This window comes from Diadema setosum, chromosome 13 (assembly GCF_964275005.1).
Source record: "Diadema setosum chromosome 13, eeDiaSeto1, whole genome shotgun sequence".
NCBI classification, from domain to species: domain Eukaryota; kingdom Metazoa; phylum Echinodermata; class Echinoidea; order Diadematoida; family Diadematidae; genus Diadema; species Diadema setosum.
This window is the reverse complement of record NC_092697.1, coordinates 35,341,602-35,361,856: the sequence shown is the minus strand read 5'-3', so window position 1 is coordinate 35,361,856 and position 20,255 is coordinate 35,341,602. Positions and strand designations below refer to the sequence as shown.

The following is a 20,255-nucleotide window of genomic DNA, read 5'->3' as shown; positions in this document are numbered from 1 at the left end:
CCTTAACAGGTACTACTCTGTGGAATACTGTTTGTCTAAGTAACTCATGAAATATCTTTCATTTTGCCTCTTATGTCAGATGTTTCCTCAATATGAGTAATATTGTTACCAAATTTGCTCTGCCATGGGTGAAACAGATACAAAATTATGCAAAATGAGAAATAGTAAAAATGAAAATAAAAGGTACTATTCATTTTCCTTGACTGAGCACCAAGCTTTAAATTGACATAAACTGAAGCCATAAAGCTGATATAAAAGAGAAATGAACAGATTGATAAATACTGAAGAATCAATGATTTTTTTTCTTTTCAAAATGAGATATGGAATAGGTAATGATGATGTGTTATTGTAGCACAGAGCACCGCCATGATATAAGAACTACAGTAGATATAAGAACAGATATGATATAAAAGGGGAAATTAAGAGGTGGATGAATATGAAAGAATATGGCTGAGGGGTAACCAATATGGTATGCTTACCTGGAGACTTCTTGGCGCTTCCGCTGCGTGACCCCTTGCTGCTTGACCTTTTACCCTTTTCACCTTTGGGTGACCTGCCCCTTGAAGATCCCCTGCCTTTGGCTGAACCTGGTGAAATATTTTCCAATCAAAGTGACAGAGAACATCATAAGTAATGCTTTCATGATCACTTTTCATGTCAAGTTCATCCTTGATGACAAGCAAAGATGACAAATAGGTAAAAAGTAAAAGTTTTTTTTTTTTTTTTGTTAGATATATGATTAGAAAATTGTAATGCAGTAGAGAATATGAAATGCTCTCAGTCTCTATTGTTTTTTTTTTTGTTTTTTTTTATAATACATATATAGCCTGAGTGTCGATGCTTCTAAATAACCCTGTAGAGTGACCCAGGCTGCCCAGATAACTATGACCCTCCTGAATATCTACCACTTGATGACTCTGGAAAACATAAATATAAGGTTAGGAGTTTCAATATTTTTGCAAAAAAAAAATGATCATTAATACAATGTAATTGTGGTGTTTTCGCTTGATTGACAGATCCAGCCTTGCACAAGGATTTTTGTATTCACAAATGACTTGTAATAACCAACACAGTTGTATGGTGATTTGCATAGAATTGCCAAAGTGGAACAGAAATTAGACCTTTCAAAACCTGTACTCAAATCTCCATCCTCCTCCCTTTTCTAGTGTGTCGATAATTTCCCTGGTTTACTCAGGCTGAGATAAAAACATATAAGTTCACTGTATTACATATCTACCAATAACCAATATGAACCAGAATGTACAGTACTGTCAGTGGCACACAGAAATGTGGTTTAGCCAGGACTGGCTTTAGCAGCAGCTTGGTTTGAAAGACCATGACTGAATGTCTGAAAGATAATACTTGAACTTACCCGCCCTTGATCCCTTGGGTGAGGCGGGAGGAGCTGACTTGCTCGTCTCTGATGGGGTGGGCTGAAAAATAAAACCAACAAATACAGCATGCCAACACAATCAAGAGGAAAGGAGGGAAGCTTTAAAATGCTAATATCAAAGGCTGATACATTCATTGTACATTTACATAATATTTGCCAATGGAGTAAAGAAAACTATCATTCCTTGTGCTCGAAACAACACTTCCTTTTGCTTTGACTGGAATCAGGTAGGAGTGAAAAGGTGATGAGGTTATCTGGAAACAAACAGATGTCAGCTGTTTCATATGCATCCTAACTTTATTGACGGTACTTTCTTTTCAAGTTTCGCTTTCTCTCCTTTTTTTCTGGGTAAGGCAAGTACTAAATGGCAACACAGAGTAGTTAGCTTGTTGCGGGACCAGGTCGGGGAGGGGGTGGGGAGCATAAACACATGAGACATGTGTATTTGTATCATACTTTTTGCATTATGATCCTACACTATATTCTGAAACAAGCCTACCATGTGATGCTACTACACTGTCTCATTCCTGTTTAGACCCTTCACCGACACGTGTCAATACAGATTGTCTAAGAGTGTGTGAGGAGACTAAGCTTGTCACTCGTGTTTTGACTCCACGGGATTGGTATTTTGTTTGTGCGAGCGGCACACCTGTGTCGAGCAGGCTGGAATGGCGTGCACCGGGGAAGCAGTAGGTGCGAGGTAAAATGCTAAGGCACTGATTTAAATGTTATTGGGTTGCTAGGATATGGGGGAATTTGGTCTGGGGATTGGACGAAATTTTGGCGTGGTAAGCCGACCGAGGTGTTGTGGAAGGTCCACACACAAAATCGGGGCAGTCTACATCAGATAATTTGAAAAGAGTGGTGGAGCTAGTAGCGCTCTTCCGTGTGGACGGGGCAGAGCTGTGCACGAGAGAGAGAGAGGGAGAGAGACATAGAGAGGAGCCGAGGACTTCCCACTGGCAAGCAATTCAGGCTGGCAGGCTATTCTCATCACAAGGCTTCCCACTGTGCACCCCCGGACCAACACGAACAAGCTTCAATATATCCCCGCATAGGAGACGCCAGTTCCGGACGCATCTGACGTGAAAGGTGACGCCGCCGGACCGGCAGCCCATGTCTCCGCTGGTATATGACCTCTGAACGCCACATCAACGTCCCGGACGTCACTGACCCCGCTTCCCATAAGGCCGGTGTGACGCACTCCGGTAGACGCCGTGGTTGGACTGGTACCCTCACAGGGGGACTCTGCAGAGTACTGCATCTCGCCGGACGCACCGCGTCCGCGACGACCTCGCCAACTTCGCCGACCTCGCACTCAACCGTCGTAGGGCTCTACCCCAGCTGTACTACAGGAACGTTCCGCGCGCGGTTTGAAGTCTTGTGCCAATTGATTACTGGGTTTTGGGCTGGGTTAACTGTATAGCTTTTGTAGTGTGTGCGGGCTTCAGTAGTGTAAGAGACCTCCGATATTCGGAAATACTTGTTTTGTCTTTTTTGTTTTTTTCACTTGCTTTGTTCTCTGATTGACAAGATAAATTACAAAATTAAATTGATTTAGTTGAAAAGTATTCAAGAGAGTCACCGTGCATTGTGTCGTAGTTCATGGTATTCTTCCGTGGGCAACGCCCTTGTGACATTAAATGGCGACCACGAAGGGACTGTTGTTAAATTCATTAATGTTGTAGAAGTGTACAAGAAGGCGTTGTATAAGAAGGAATTTTGGTAGTGAGGTTGCTAGGTTTGGTTGACAGGTTATTTCCTTTTGTGTGCATGTAATTTTTCATGTAGTTGTGCAATTATTTCATTAACCAGATCTAGGTATTTTTTTTGTCTTAGGTAAACAATCATTGCTGACAACTATAAGTGAGTCTGTATAGGTCAACGTGTTGGACCGGCGCCGTGACACAGTTGGAAGTCGGGGTAAGTTTACGCTTGGTTAATGTTTTGGGTCTGAATGATCTCGCAATGGAGATCGAAAAATTGCACTGTATTGGGGAGTCCTTAGGCCTGAGCGGGAGCGAGCTGAGGGAGTTCATACAAGAAGAACAGACTAGGGCAAGAGAGGCGAGAGTGGAAGAACGAGATAGAGTAAAGAGAGAGTTGGAGCTGACTGAACTTAATTTGCAGTTAGAGCGAGAAAGGCAGCGTGGCGAACGAGATACAGGAGCATCGCGAGCCCACGTTAGGCCCCCGAAACTGCCCACTTTCGAGGAAGGGAAGGATAATTTAGACACCTATCTCAATCGGTTTGAAAGATATGCCACGGCAAATGAATGGCCGCCCGCCACCTGGGCTACTAACTTAAGTGCGCTGCTAAGCGGGAAAGCGCTAGATACGTATGCGCGACTTAGTGAAATGGAAGCAGTCGATTATGAGACATTGAAAGAAGCCCTACTGAAGCGCTATGATCTAACTAGCGAGGGGTTTAGAAGGAAACTAAGGGGTGCAAAACCAGAGTCAGGCGAGACTGCCTCGCAGTTTGTTCATAGGATGCGGGGATATATTGACAAATGGTTGACTCTGGGAGGATTTCAAAAGAGTTACGATGATGTAGTTGAGATTATGCTCATCGAGCAGTTCCACAGGAGTTGCTCGAAAGAACTCTCCATGTTTGTTGGGAACATAAGCCTACCAATCTGAAGGAACTAGCAAGGGTGGCGGACAGGTTCCTTGAAGCCCACTCGGGGTGGAACCAGCCACAAGGGGGGAAGACCCCAGTGAGGGAGAAGTCACTGGCTCCCAACCCTAACTCTAACATCCGTCCCAAGACTTTTAACACAGGTTCACGCCCTCCAAGTGCGCCGAGAACAGGACCAGAGAGTGCGAACCGCCTAGGATGCCGCATTTGTGGGAGAATCGGGCACTTCGCACGAGACTGCAACCGGAGGAACAGGCCCATGGAGAAACTGGGCGCGGGCGTCGTGAAGGAGGAACGTCACCAGGAGAGGAGTCGGGACCGGCGGACGGACACAATGACGTCAGACGACCAGCCACCGTCGAGCCAGGGACCGGGTGAGTTACGTTCCGACGTAACAGCGCGAGTTCCACGGCGAGGCGACGGGCAGGTCAGTAATTCTACAGGTAGTCAAAGTGAGCATGGATGTTTACTGATCGACTCTTGTTTTTCTTGTGATAAGGGTAGACAGATGAGGGACGAGAGAGACGATCTCCCTCTGATGAGTGCAGCATGTGGCGCCCAGCCAATTCGAGCGATGCCAGTAGCAGAAGGACGCGTGAATGGAGCCTCAGTGAGAGTCCTCCGTGACAGTGGGTGTTCGACCGCAGTCATCCGATCAGAACTGGTCAGGCCGGAGCAGATGACAGATGAATGGCGCACCTGCGTTCTCATTGATGGTACAACTCGCAGATTTCCAGTGGCAAGAGTAAGTGTTGATACACCTTACTTTGTTGGGAATTTGGATGTAATGTGTATGAATAACCCAGTGTACCCCTTGATTCTGGGGAACGTGCCAGGTGTGCGTAATCCAGCAGACCCGGATGAGGAATGGATGCCGGTAGAGCTGCTGGAAGCTGTTGAGACGAGGCAGCAACGGAGGGAGGCTGCCAGGCCACTGAGGGCACTTAAGGTACCGGGCCAGGTCGCCACCGTAGCTCCAGACGAGTTCAGACAGGAACAAGAGACTGACCCCACTCTCGACATCGTACGACGACACGTGACGTCGGGTGAGGTAAAGGAGAGTAGAAATGGGAATACATCTAAGTTCAAGATAAAGAATGGTCTCATGTACCGAGAATTTAATTGCATTTCACGTGGTGCAAATGACATTAGTGACCAGTTGATCGTGCCGGAAAAATTTCGAAGACAAATTTTGAAATTGGCACACGAATCTATCATGGGGGGCCATCTTGGCGCAAATAAGACAGCTGATAAGATTCTTATCAATTTCTTTTGGCCAGGCTTACAGGCCGATGTACAGAGATTTTGCAGGTCCTGCGACGCCTGTCAACGTGCGATACCCAAGGGGCGAGTCACCAAAGTTCCGCTTGGTTCCACGCCAGTCATCGATGAGCCGTTTCATCGGGTCGCAGTGGACCTAGTTGGCCCCATCAAGCCAGCCACGACGCGAGGACATCGCTATATTTTGACGTTGGTGGACTACGCGACGCGTTATCCGGAGGCCGTCCCGTTACGCAACATCGACACACCGACGGTTGCCGAAGCGTTGCTGAGCATCTACTCGCGGGTAGGCTTTCCCAAGGAGATGCTAACCGACAGAGGCGCACAGTTTACATCAGACATCATGCGTGAGGTGAGCAGGTTATTGTCCATACGCCATGTGACGACCACTCCATACCACCCGCAGTGTAATGGATTGGCAGAAAGGTTTAACGGGACGCTCAAGCAAATGCTTAACAAAATGTGTGAGGAGCGCCCAACCGACTGGGACAGATACATCGACCCATTGTTGTTCGCGTATCGCGAAACCCCACAGGACAGCACCGGCTTTGCTCCGTTCGAGCTGCTTTATGGCCGAGTTGTGAGGGGACCTCTCATGCTCGTGAAGGAGTTGTGGACAGAGGAGAACACTGAACCAGAGACATCGACGTACCAGTTTGTGTTGGATTTGAAAGAGAAGATGGAAAAAACATGCGACATTGCACGCAACGAGCTACTCAAGTCCCACGAGAGATACCGACAGAACTACAACCGAAAGGCCAGACAGCGTTCATTCAAGGTGGATGATGAGGTTCTGGTGCTGCTTCCCACTGATCACAATAAGCTACTAATGCACTGGAAGGGGCCATTTCGAGTAGTTGGGACAGTGGGGAAACTAGATTATCGCGTGGATCTCGGGAGTAGGGTCACGACTTTTCACGCGAACCTACTGAGAAAGTACATCCGCAGGGTGGAACAGCAGGAGGTTGGTGCACCCTTTGAAGTCGCCTCAACTTCAGTGGTGGAGGAGGAGGACGTCGACGACGATGACGAGGAAAGTCGGAAGATTTCGAACAGGATGAGCAACGAGAATCTGCTCCACATCCCTGCAGTGAAACGGACGCAGAGCGTGGATGACGTCAACATTGACCCCACTCTAACCGAGGAGCAACGTCATCAAGCACGGGAACTCCTACAGGTGTTCGACGACGTACTGACTGATGTGCCAGGTATAACTCGTGCAGGTCACCACGATATTCAACTTACACACAATGAGCCTATTCGGAGTAAACCATACCCGCTACCACACTCGATGCGACAGGTAGTGAAAGACGAAGTACAGGAGATGATGACTCTCGGAGTCATCGAGCATTCGACATCTCCGTACGCATCACCAATCGTGCTCGTCAAGAAAAAGGACGGGACTAACAGGTTTTGTTGTGACTTCAGAAAGCTGAATGCTGCCACCATCATCGATTCGGAACCGCTCCCAGATCAGGAAGAAATTTTTGCCAAGCTTGCCGGAGATCGATACTTCACGAAGATCGATCTAACTAAGGGGTATTGGCAGGTGCCACTCACGGAGCGAGCCAAACCTCTGACTGCCTTCATCACTCCCGACGGCCTATATCAGTTCACGACTATGCCGTTCGGTTTGGTGAATGCCCCCGCGACGTTCAGCCGGGTGATGAGGACCGTGCTACGAGGATTGCCGCACGTCGACAACTTCATTGACGACATCCTCATTCACACTCCGACTTGGGAAGGACACGTGGAAGCTGTCACCTCTGTACTTCTGCGGCTGAGAGCTGCCAATCTGAAGGCGAAACCATCCAAGTGCTTGGTGGGATATGCCGAGCTCGAGTTCTTAGGTCACCGACTGAGCAGAGGAATGGTGCAGCCGAACCACGACAAGATCGCAGAGATCCAAGATGCCAAGCAGCCCACAACGAAGAAACAACTCAGATCATTCCTCGGTTTGGCGGGCTATTACCGCAAATTTGTGCCCAACTACGCAGCGATTGCGGTACCGTTGACAGACCTCACAAAGAAAGGTGCACCCAATCAGATACGATGGAGAGAAGCCCAAGAGAGGGCGTTCACGACGTTGAAGGCAAAGCTATCATGTCAGCCTATCCTCCGTCTGCCTGACGTCAGCCGAACGTTCATCCTGCGCACGGACGCTTCAGAGACGGGCGTCGGTGCCGTCTTGCTTCAGGAAGACGAGGGGCAGAAGTTCCCCACGGCATACGCCAGTAGGAAACTGCTCCCGAGAGAAAGGGCGTACTCAACAATCGAGAAAGAATGCCTCGCAGTAGTATGGGCCATTCTTAAGTTTGAGACCTACCTGTATGGTAAGGAATTTGTGTTGGAGGTCGACCACCATCCCCTGTTGGCCATACGACGATCGAAGGTCGCGAATGCCAGAATACTCCGCTGGGCTCTGGCACTCCAACCGTATAGATTCCGGATCGAAGCTATCAAAGGTAGAGATAACATAGGAGCAGACTATTTGAGTCGCTTGACGTGAATTAGGAGGGAGAAAAGCGTCCTAGGAGGGTGATAAACTTCCTCGCAGTATGGTGTAAGTCAGGTAAAGTTATTAATGTTATTAGTTAACATATATGTTGGCGCAGCCGCGCGAATCAGGCAATTTGCTCGCATCTAATTTTTGAGTATACGCTCACGTTTCTATGCAGTTGGAAACGAATCCGCAATACCATAATATATATGTATGTGCATATAATAACAATTAATCTTGTTTTTGTCAGAATTGTGGCACCAGGGAAGCGAGTGCGCATCCGTCCGTTTTCAGCTCAGTTCCCTGCAGAATTATACGCGCAGGCATAATTTTGGTGGGTATTTGGTTATTAGAAAATTTTTGGTAAAAATTATCTTAAAGAGGGGGTGAAAGAACATTCCTGTAGTACAGCTGGGGTAGAGCCCTACGACGGTTGAGTGCGAGGTCGGCGAAGTTGGCGAGGTTGGCGAGGTCGTCGCGGACGTGGTGCGTCCGGCGAGATGCAGTACTCTGCAGAGTCCCCCTGTGAGGGTACCAGTCCAACCACGGCGTCTACCGGAGTGCGTCACACCGGCCTTATGGGAAGCGGGGTCAGTGACGTCCGGGACGTTGATGTGGCGTTCGGAGGTCATATACCAGCGGAGACATGGGCTGCCGGTCCGGCGGCGTCACTTTTCACGTCAGATGCGTCCGGAACTGGCGTCTCCTATGCGGGGATATATTGAAGCTTGTTCGTGTTGGTCCGGGGGTGCACAGTGGGAAGCCTTGTGATGAGACTAGCCTGCCAGCCTGAATTGCTTGCCAGTGGGAAGTCCTCGGCTCCTCTCTATGTCTCACCACGAAGGGACGCCCTTGTGACAAAGCTGTTCTTTCAAATTTGTATACTGTAAAACGAGAAATGTTCGCGTGCATTTTAATTTTGCGAATTTCGCGAGCGCCAAGATTCGCGAAATTAAAATGCACGCAAAATTTCTTATCTACATTATATGCATTGAACGCAAGAGGTAATTCGCGAAAATTTCTTGCCGCGAAAAAGGCCGTTGGCTCCAATTCGCGAAAATTTCGTGCCGCGAATATATCATGTTTTACAGTACACATCTCTTTTATGTTTTGACAATGAGAGCATGCATGTGTCGTCTGTTTCTGATGTCATACCTGTGCTGCCTCGGCAGGCTGCGGTGCTGTAGACTCCAGACCCTCCGTAGGCATGGCTGAGCTGGAGTCAGCCGTGGTGGGCGGGACCGGCTCGGCTGCCTTAGATGCCTCCTCATCCTCCGCCTTAGAGGCATCCTCCTTGGCCTTCTCAATCTGCAGGGAAGAACAACAAACACAACATTTAACCTATCTACATAGTCCAGGTAATCACATCTCTGCAGCTTTTGGGCTCTATCTTATTTCCATTCAGGCGCGGTGGAGCACCCCAATTATCTCGCAGAAATCCATCGGCAGCCGAGCCTCATTTGCATAAAGTAAACAACATGTACTCGCGTAGTTGAGAAAAAGTAAACAACTTCTCAAGCTAATAACAATTTAAGGAAACCTATTTTTGGATTAAAATTGAGTTAGTTTGAATTTGAAAACATGTCCGAATATTCACATATAACATATCAAAGGATTTGACAATGATAAAATGTGAAATTTTAGCGAAAACCTGGCGAGCAAAATTACCAAAAATATGCCTCGAAAATCATCCTAAGATTCACGAAGTGTGATTGCGGAACAGAAGCGCCATTCGGACAAAGTACACCGACATTTATTTATCTGCTTGCATTTTAAATGTCATACCGTAATATTCCCGGCCATGGTTGTGTCGGAAAAAACCAGAAGGTGATGTCAAAAATGACACGAACGCTAAGCGTACAGGTCGGTCCCATGTATATATAATCGCGTCACTGTAGCGTTGCATGTCACAGCACACACAACGCATTGCTGCATGCAGCGTGCGCGGCAGCAGCTCAGCAGTCACCGCCGTGCGACACTCGGCCACTGCACTTTTATTTGATTGAATAAATGTAATTTCTTACCTTCTACGAAGGAGATATTTTAACGGAAACAAAAACACGAGAAAGTAGAAGTATGCAGACTGACCTGAGCTGACATGTTAATCTAAAAACTGAGAACTGTGCTCTGAGACAATATAGATCTAAATGCAAAAAATCTACTCCTGTGTCACATTACATGGCATGTGTGAGGAAGAAGAAAATTTGGCCTAGGGAAGGGGGAGGGGGGAGGAGGAAAAACTATTTGTTCATAAATATTCGATGACACAGAAAATCCAATCTTTATCATTTTTTTTTTATTTATATGATTATTATTCAAATTATTTTTTTTTTGATTACCTTCTACTGGGTGGATGGCATAGTTGGACGAAAGCAGATGGGGGGCCAGTTTATGTAAATCTGAATTATTTTCAGCGGCCATGTTCTTTATTGATGTACATGCAGGTAGGCATTAATTTTGTGTGTGTGTGTGTGTTTATCACTATCATGTGTGTGGTACTGTCTTTCTTCCTATGTACATTGTTTTAAAGTGTTTTTATGTATTAAGTACTAGTAATTTTTGCTACAATTATGTGTATGCACCTTCTTCCAACAAATCCTTCCATATTTCCTCTCAGATGTTGTCCACATTTACAAAATCATGTATCATCCTCAGGGCTGCCAACTCTCACTCATTGAGAGTGAGACTCACTCATTTTGGTCCTTTCTCACTCTAAAACTTTATTTCATTTGCATGCACTTCTATTGATCTCACTCATTTTGACTCCGAAATTATAGCATTGGCCTATGGGAGTCTCACTCTCAAGTAGTTTCCAATGTTGGCAGCCCTGCATCCTTCTCACACATTCCAATAGCAGCATCACTTTCCTCAATGATTGCCTCTTCCAACTCGGTGCACATCAATCGTACAGAAACGCATAAACAGAAGTATGCATCCCACTGAAGCTACGGTCACAGAAGTCCTTACGAACACTGTAAAAATGACCGATTTGTACAGCCCCAAATGGACAAAAATCTTTGTACGGCATTTGCAGGGATATCTGTGACCGTAGCTTTAATTCCGAGAGAAGTAATATTAGATTCTAGTTCACAAGTTAACAGAGGGATGATCTGCATGATTGAGTGCTTTGATTTCTACTTGAATTTTATTATAATTTAGAGTTTAAATGTTAGTGTTACTTAAATACGGTGTTATTCATTCAGCTTTGCTGGCCATGGTCATTGCTGAATTCATAACTAGGAATAGAAAATTTCATAACAAACACATTCCTGCTTATGATTTTTATGAAGAAGTTAATCGCATGTGCTACCAAAATCGCAAAAACAACGCGCAAAATCACAAGCTTCACACCCGGGCCTCACACATTCACAAACACAATCACAGGCTCCGCTCAGCTTTCTACCAACTGCTAAGGTCCACCGCCCGGGCCGGCCTGGCCGGGCCGAACCTCGAGCTCGGCCTCGACAGAGACGCGCAGCAGAGTCCGATCAAAACCACATCATGTCAGACCGTTACATTGTTATGATTATTTTACTCATTTAAACGAAACATTAAGATGTTTGTAAGAAATACAACATTCAAATATGATTATCACGAATGAAATTTCATCAAACTTCCTACTTACCAAATCACACAGCACGAGAATCCCAGCTGGCAAAATTGACTGCGGCCGCACAGTGTCACATGCAAACCAACAACAACGCACGAAATCCTGAATCTCACGTATCCACGCACGCATCCCCATGTTACAGGAAAAGAAATGACGTCATTTTCAAATGTTTCGCTGACTACAATTTTCTATTCCAAACCCTGTAGAAACAAGTTGATTTCTCAAAAAGTACAGGTGGAATCAAGCGAAAACTTTCACCATACATGGATTGAGGCCTGATGAACTTATGTTGCCAATTTCGGACACATTGGAGCCCGGCCATGGTCCAGTCGAAAAAAAACAGAGAGCATGTTTTGCGAGAGGTGATTTTCAAAAAGCTTGAATATCTCAAGTTCTAGTGCAGCAAATTTCATAATTTTTTCATCAAAAGGAAGATTTTTAAAAACTTAGATAGTGTGGGAAGTTTGAGTTTACTAGCGGCACGCATAGCGGCACAAGGAGAAGGTAAAGATTTGACTTTTTCATGCACTCAGTTTCGGGCAGCCGTGGATGCCCGTTGGAAATTCAAATAGAACGGGGCGATAATGAGATGCAAATTGGGGTGCTCCACCGCGCCTGCATTACTAATCTTTACTGCTAGTATTCATTACCAGCATTTCTGTCAAGGTAGAGCAAAAATTCTCTTTCAGCTGAGTCTTTGTTCGTTAGATATAATTGTTTGTTCTGGGTCACAAATTTTTCAAAAGCTTCTTATCTGCTATTTTAAGTTCAGGAATGTTCCTTAAACTGGCAACAAATTTTAGAAGTTCCTGTTTCTCTTTCAAAGTGGCAATTTTTTTATAGATTTCTTTCTGAGTGTGTGCAGACTTAATGAATTTGACCCAGTCCCTCCAATCCTTCTCCAAAGTAAAACAGAGGTGATATCTAACAGTGCCAATTTAATGAATGTTTGATGATACATGTTACAAATTCCCCCACGGCCTTGTGGGTTAAAGAACAGGTGGCATGATATCATCTCTCATGAGCCAGCTAAGACATCAAACCATAGTTACCATATTGCATACTGACATACTCCCAACATCAAATCCCTGTTACTTTGGAGCATGTCTGTCAATATCAAATCCCTGTTATTTTGGAACGTGTCTGTCAATATCAAATCCCTGTAATTTGATCCTGCTAGGATCTGCAAAGTGTCTGTCAGATGCAACAAGGACAGGTATGATTACAGAAGTTGATGTGAGCAAAGATATTTTTAAAGCTACCTTGCTAAGATCTGAAATGAATCTTGCACTGAGTTAGTCCTAATAAGTTTCCCGCACAATTCCTCGTCCATTATGAGTAAATATCTTGTGTGTGTGTGTGTGTGCTACCCTTACTGTCTCTAAGTGCTTGATAATTAGAGTTCCCTATTTTTGGAAGGGGAAAAAAAATCAAAGTTTAGTCCTGCTCTCCTCAACGGTACAAAGTTAATGTGTCTTCGAGCTGCACATTAAGAAGAAATCATTGCAATATTGCACGCTCATTAGAACTGTCTACTCACCTTCTCTTTAGTCTCAATCATGAGTCGTTCGATCGCCTGGAAGGCGTTATCTCTCTCCATGGCAACATCCAGCTTCTGGAGGATGTGGAAACCGGTGAACCATTTTTCCATCTTCTTCCAGGCATCCTGGAAACCAGTGATCCTAGGTGAGGGGGTGAAAAACATTGATGCAAAGAATAATAACCATCACCCATTATTAGTCCCATCAGTAAATGCTGATTGATGAGGTGTTACAATTTTGTTTAAAGTGACTTTAAAGAGACCAGAAGTATTATGCTTCTGCCTTCACGCAAATATTATCTGCTCAGAAACAAAGCCCCACATTTTACCAACATCAAGATTCACCCCCATCCCCCCCCCCCCCCACTCCCGATATCTATTCGCATATTTTATTTGTCATTATGACTAATTCCATTACTTGATTTTTACAATATGACCACTTCAAAACTTCTTACTTTTTACTTTGGAGAGGGACATAATGGGAAAACTCAGAGCTGCCTAGAGCTATCAGAGTAAAATTATTGCAGTGTTCCTAGCAATGATACCCCTACAGCTAATTGAAAAGCAAGCACCAACTTGAGCAAAGTATTGAGCAAATCAGGTATGGGAGGACAATCTCTTCTCACCTGTGCTGCACTTGTTCCTGGTCGAAGGCCGGGTCCTTGACTTGCTGGACCTTCTCCTGCTTGCCAACTCCCGTGGCGCTGCCCTCTGGAGGCGGCTTGAACTCCTGGTGAAATTCCTCCTCAGCCTGAGCTGCAACTGTGGGGACGCCGAAAGAGGAAAAGACAATTCACAGTCATCCATAATTACTTCCTGCAACCACTGTACCATATTAAAAAATTATGTCATCTTTGGAACTATTTTTTTCCCACATTTCTTATGATACATGCAATTTAATTAAGGACAATGTAGTTCAAACAAAGCTGTTTAATGTTGCTGAAAGCTCATGTAAGCACTTATTTATCTTCAAATGAAAATAATTCTTCTCTAATCACAGAAAAATTGCATAACAACAAAACTCTAAAGATGATGATGATGATGATGAATAGCATTTCACTGAGGTATTCATGTCTTGCAGTTATTAAGGGTGAATTGGACAAAGAATTACAACATAAAAAAAAGACTGCATGCTTTAGAAATCAGACAGTGTTCAAAGACAGGAGTCATTTTCAGCTTGATGGATTTTGAAACTGGTCCTAATTTCTTTCTTTTTTAGTATTTACAAATGATATCTGTATGCTCATGTGCAAACCGCAAACCAGCACTGTGGCAGATCAGTAAATGTATGCTTCATCAAATCTACTGAAACAGCTGTGACAGATATGTACTACTATGGAAGACATGGAACGCATTGACAGATTATCAAATGAATATAGAGTAACAAGAAATAATTCTCTCTCCATCCCTAGAGGAGACGCAGAGAACATTTTCCCCTCCCTAAAGCAATATCTGTTGCAACTGCATTGGAATAGAAAGAAAAGAAAAGAAGCAAGAATACTCACATGAGCGTCCTGCAGCCCTCCGCATGGCGAGTTCATCCTGGACTTCGAGGAGGACCACGACATCGATGCCACTGACCGGCGGAGGGGGGTCCTTGGGCGGATTGGGGTCTGGGGCCAGGCGGCTCTGGCGCAGCTTGTTCTTCGACGGCTTAGCGTTAGCGTCATAGCCGCTGAGGGCTTTCTCCAGGAGCTTTGCCTGGGAGACGGTGGTAGGAAAGCCATCCATAATCCATCCCTGCTCTTCTTTAGCACGCCTAATCACGGGGGGAATCATTAATTTTATGTCAGTTATCTTCATGCATGTTTTCCTTCCAACAAAACATAACACAGAATAAAGCAAGAATTTTATCATAAGCATATATACATAGAGTGTGAAACGATAATTAACAAACAGAGACGTACATACATACGGGCAAAATACTAGGTTATGTTTAGAGGGGAAAAGGTGAACTGAGAGGTCCACTAAAAAACAGTGCTTGTATATCGTGAACCCCTCAAGTGTTTCTTCAAAAATACTTACTGTAATTGCAAATACTCAACACAAAAATAATTAAGACAGAATGGAACAAAACAGCAGAAATACAACAACATGACATTAAGTTCAGTTCAGTTCAAATCTGATTTTTTTTTATATATATTTCGTAAAACATAAACAATACTTTGTGGTAACACATAATATACAACTTGTACAAAACACATTTCACTACAATATACAATAAATAATGTACATTGATGGTTGTTATGTGATATTGCAGATGCAAAAGAGCAGAGAGAGAAACATGAAGGAAACCAATGAGATGCAAAAGCTTGTAGGAATTGAAGGCAGAAAGTGGAAGACAACATATTATGAAATAACCATGCCCTTAGTTAGGGTAAGAGAAAGTGGAAAAGAACATTTTCATATGTTACCCTTCACCATTTAAAGCTAATACTGGTTAATAAAGTAATTCTGATAGTACATAACTGCTGTCACTCTACCTCTACCAACAACTCTACCAACAAGGAGTAACTCAAATACCATATGACATTTTTTCAGTTCATTGTTCACCTCTGATTTCTCACTGCATCCTTATTATTAATAGCATACACAACTTTTCCACTGTTTAAATGTACATAATGCTTGAAACTTTACAAATCTGTCAAAACACCTTGCACTCAATATGCTTGCAACTGTGACAGTGAATGGATTGAAGAAATGAACAGCTGCATCCTGCATTTTCACAAATAAGAGAATTCAATTGCACAAACTTGATGTTGGTCATGAAAGAACAATTGGCTACAAAAATAACTTTTTTTTTTTATATTCTTAAATATGACAACTTACTTGACAGCTTCCACCATGATGTCAATTAAAAGGTCATCCTTCAGGGGTTGACCTTTTCGAAGGAGTTTGATTGCCTTTTGACCCAACTTGCCTCTAGCACTCAGCTGGAAAGAAAATTCAAAGATGCTTCCCTCTGTTAGCTCTATATTTACAACTTTTGGTATCTTGATACTCTAAAGCTCGGTATAACCACTTTCTGCAAAGAATAAGTCCTGGCTTTCTTTTATTTATTTTTTTTTTTCACACAGTGAATAGGCATTTACATTTCCTTTCCAGTATTTGATTGTTTCTAATTTATTTGAAAAGGAAGGAGATGTTTACCCAAAAGGTCAACTGAAAGTACAGTAGAGAAAATCAGTCCTGTTGGCTTAATGGAAATGTATGAATATAGACAGTGTATTAAAATGCTGTACAATCTGAAGCTTCATAACCCATATCCTTTGGGTAATTAATTAAGCATGTAGTATATAACCATGGCAGGCTGTAACACAGGTCATTTAACTTTCTCCAATTTCAGCATGAGGCTTACAATGTCAAATCACAGAAGTTGACTTAAAAACTGAGAGCACAAAATACCCCTTATGAGCATTATCATCAGGATATTATGAAAGAAGAAATATGCAACCTCATTCCTATTTCAGAGTGCCTACAACATTTCTTCTGAAATATAAGCACAAAGTCAATATTTTGCATGATCGCACAGAGATGCATTATGAAAAACTCAAGCAGCACTACTAGATATTCACAAGGAACTCTTCTCACACTTTAATGAAAAGTGTATTTGGAAAGTAGGAATGCAAGTCCACCTGACGCACAGACTAAGATTACACTCATTGAACATGCCGATGAGAGTAAAACAAATGATTTCATCTTACCTCTGGCTTTTGCTTCTTTTTCTTCTTGGCCTGCTTGGGATCTCCCTCGGCTGCCTCCCCTTCCTTGCTCTCTCCTCCTCCTGTCTCATCCTTTGGAGGTTCTGGTTTCTCCTCATCACCTGAAATAAGACAATTCAGATATCATTGTGGATTGATGGAGAAAGACAGATCAGTTTTCAAAAGCTTTCAAGATACTGCAAAGTTAGAATTTTTGCGTGCATGAAACTTTTAAAAGTTTCACGAGGTCCCACGATTTGTGAAAGTAAAATGCATGCAAAAGATTTTTTTCACACAATGCACTGACCAGTGGCAATTCTCAAAAGTTTCATGCTGCCAAAAAAGGGCTGTCAGCTCAAATTCGTGAAAGTTTCAGTCAAAAATATTTCTGGTTTTACAGTGTATTTGCTGTTGTTTGCTACAGAATTAACCCTCACTTATTCTGGTGGAGATTAAGATTGCATGGCCCCACACACAATTTGGAAAGTCAAATACTTTGCAAGTTATTGATGTGAGGGCAATTTTGATCGTAAAACCCAGCTGAAACTGGTTAATGCACTGTATGGGTGTATGTGTATGTATGTGAATTTTACAGGGTTTATGCTTCGCATCAGCACATGGTTACGATCTATTGCAAATAACAGAGTTACAGAAGTAGTGACAGACCTTTCTCTTTGCCTTCTTCCAGGGCAGCTCCATGGGACGGGTCTCTAGAGGGCTCCCTTGATGGATCAGGGTCAACGCTACTACTCTTCACTGTCATGGGTGTCTTCGGTGTGGCTGCAGTCTTGGCTGATGGGGGATAAAAGAGACAATCTTGACTAAAAACAGCTAGGTGTGTTATTATTAATCATTGTTTTCTGTGCACTATATATCTATCATCAAGAAAATAATTTGGATGACAGGGGAAAAAAACAAGACTTGCAATGGTACACTATGTTTGTAAGGCAAGCACCTACAGTTAATGAGCTTAAGAACAGGTTGAAAATTCACCTTCTTAGAAATGCTTTTTAGTTTGAATTATGTATGTAAAGATTTTTACTTTGTGCAGTAGAGTGCATCATTACAGTAGCCACGCAATATAAATGTTTATTTATATCATTGTTATTATTACTATTGGATGCACAGTATGATGGTCACCACTCTTCTCCACTTCTCACAAGTATGCTTACCATCCACAGCTGTGCTGGGAGCAGGAGTCACAGTGGTTGAGATATTGACACCAGTCTGAGTTTCTGTCTGGAGGTCAGCTTCTCCGCCCTCAGTCACTGTAGTTCCATCCTATACAGAACAAAGCAGACAAACCCATATTCAATGATAAGCATACAGCACTACCTGAGCCCAGGAACATATGATCTGAATAGCCCCCCCCCCCCCCTCCTTCCATAGGAGATCTACTGTATTTATCATATATTGATATCTACCAACCATAAAATTCAAGAAATTAGAATAACTGGGAGAAAATGATTTAAAAATCTGATATTTTCACTCATGTCCCAAATATTATCACTATTAGGTGTTGACAAAAACAGGAACACAAAGTTGACTGACGCTTCTTCTTTCCTAAGAAATAATAGAAATGTTTTTATGAAATTGGAACAGTTGGAAGGTGTGTATATCTAGCGAGCATAATAAATTTCGTAAATTGGGACTTGCAAAACAATTTTGCAAGTGGGTGAAATTTGTGATCATAAATCACAGCGACAAAATAGAAGTATCAAACATTTTCAGAGTGAGCAATGTTTCTAACTATGACGATGATCTATACTGCACATGTGTGTGTTAATTGGAGGCAATATTTTGTTCATATTGTTCATATCATTATTTTCAGTTGACTAAAAATTTGCGAAAGTAAGACAACTGCAAAATATATGGCTTACACAGTATTGCTTTTCTAATCCACAAATCCTGACCTTATGTTACCTAACCTGACATAATATGACAAGTTACCAATATATACAGCAGAATTGTGGCTGACTGCTAGCACTAAATGTGATGAGACCCTACAACATCACTCTATCAGTTTGCATATGAAAGACTTACAGAAACTGTGGTAACGAAATTTCACAACATATCATTATTATCTGACAAGTGATACAATAGCATTAGGATCACTAATACAGCAGTGGCATCATGCGTGTCTACTTACCACTGCAATTTCAGGCAGCTCTGCAATCTCTCCCCCTTTATAGGCATCTACAGCTTCTTGCACCAAGGCATCCATGTTTAACACCTTGAGACCATGTTCTGCAAGAAATATGTACAAATATGTCATAGTTTTCAGGACACTACTTCGTAAAGCATCCTAGAGCAATCATTATTGTACACCATAACAATAAATCAGCTTACTGATTGTGGGCATTGACAACAAGACAATTGAGCCAAAAATATTGTAATTTGCAGTAACTGTCCTGATCATGGAAACACTTATGCAACATCAACTTAACAGTAACCTTCAATTTATTGCCATGGTAATTTTAAAGGATTGGAAACTTCTGTGTGACACATATCCCCAGGTTCTGAATATGTAGTGTCAGTCTTTTCATACTTTAAACAAGGAAAAGTAGAAATTACGCGGTGCGTAATATATGTCCCCGCCGGAAGTAGCATTTAGTAGCAAAATGTACAATATAGGTAAAAAGATGAAGGTCAAAGGTCAAAGAAGTCAAAGGTCAAAATTCTATGTAGAAGTTTTGAAGCCCTCACCTAGTGCCATCACATAAAGCAAAAGGAATCGAAATCGGGTTAGAAATGGCGAAGGAGTAGCATTTTGTAGCCAATGTACAATATAGGTAAAAAAAATCAAGGTCAAAGGTCAAAGAAGTCAAAGGTCAAAATTCTGAGTAGAAGTTTTGAAGCCCTCACCTAGTGCCATCACATAAAGCAAACGGAATCGAAATCGGGTTAGAAATGGCAAAGGAGTAGCATTTGGTAGGAAAATGTACAATACAGGTCAAAAATCAAGGTCAAAGGTCAAAGAATTCAAAGGTCAAAATTCTGTGTAGAAGTTTTGAAGCCCTCACCTAGTGCCATCACTTAAAGCAAACGGAATTGTAATCGGGTTACAAATGGCGAAGGAGTAGCATTTTGTAGGCAATGTACAATATAGGTAAAAAATCAAGGTCAAAGGTCTAAGAAGTCAAAGGTCAAAATTCTGTGTAGAAGTTTTGAAGCCCTCACCTAGTGCCATCATATAAAGCAAACGGAATCAAAATCGGGTTAGAAATGGCAAAGGAGTAGCATTTTGAAGCAAAATGTACAATATAGGTCAAAGGTCAAGGTCAAAGGTCACAACTGAAATTTTGTATAGAAGTTTCAAAGCTCCCATGTAGTGCTATCATATAAAGCAAACAGAATCAAAATCGGGTTAGAAATGGCGAAGGAGTAGCATTTTGAACATTTTGATCACACACGGACGCACACACGGACACACGGACGGACGGACACACGGACGGACGGACGGACGGACACACGGACACACACACGTACGGAGCCCGTTTCATAGTCCCCTGCTCGAACTCGTTCGGCGGGGACAATAAGCCCTTTCACAATGCCAAGTGTTTGAGTGCATATTGAAAGATAGAATTTG

The 20,255-nt window shown here is 43.1% G+C and overlaps 1 protein-coding gene across 1 annotated transcript in view; it reads right to left on the bottom strand.

The window, feature by feature from the left end:
- The window catches only part of LOC140236653 (sperm flagellar protein 2-like), a 54,927-nt gene that overhangs the window by 25,590 nt on the left and 9,082 nt on the right, over positions 1 to 20,255 (bottom strand). Inside the window, exons 14-24 of the mRNA XM_072316572.1 lie at positions 18,822 to 18,913; positions 17,839 to 17,947; positions 17,333 to 17,458; positions 16,670 to 16,788; positions 15,795 to 15,898; positions 14,471 to 14,724; positions 13,592 to 13,727; positions 12,966 to 13,107; positions 8,971 to 9,123; positions 1,373 to 1,433; positions 480 to 587 (exon numbers count right to left, since the gene is read on the bottom strand). Coding sequence (XP_072172673.1) covers positions 480 to 587; positions 1,373 to 1,433; positions 8,971 to 9,123; positions 12,966 to 13,107; positions 13,592 to 13,727; positions 14,471 to 14,724; positions 15,795 to 15,898; positions 16,670 to 16,788; positions 17,333 to 17,458; positions 17,839 to 17,947; positions 18,822 to 18,913 — 1,404 coding nt within the window. The remainder of the gene's footprint in view (positions 1 to 479; positions 588 to 1,372; positions 1,434 to 8,970; positions 9,124 to 12,965; positions 13,108 to 13,591; positions 13,728 to 14,470; positions 14,725 to 15,794; positions 15,899 to 16,669; positions 16,789 to 17,332; positions 17,459 to 17,838; positions 17,948 to 18,821; positions 18,914 to 20,255) is intronic.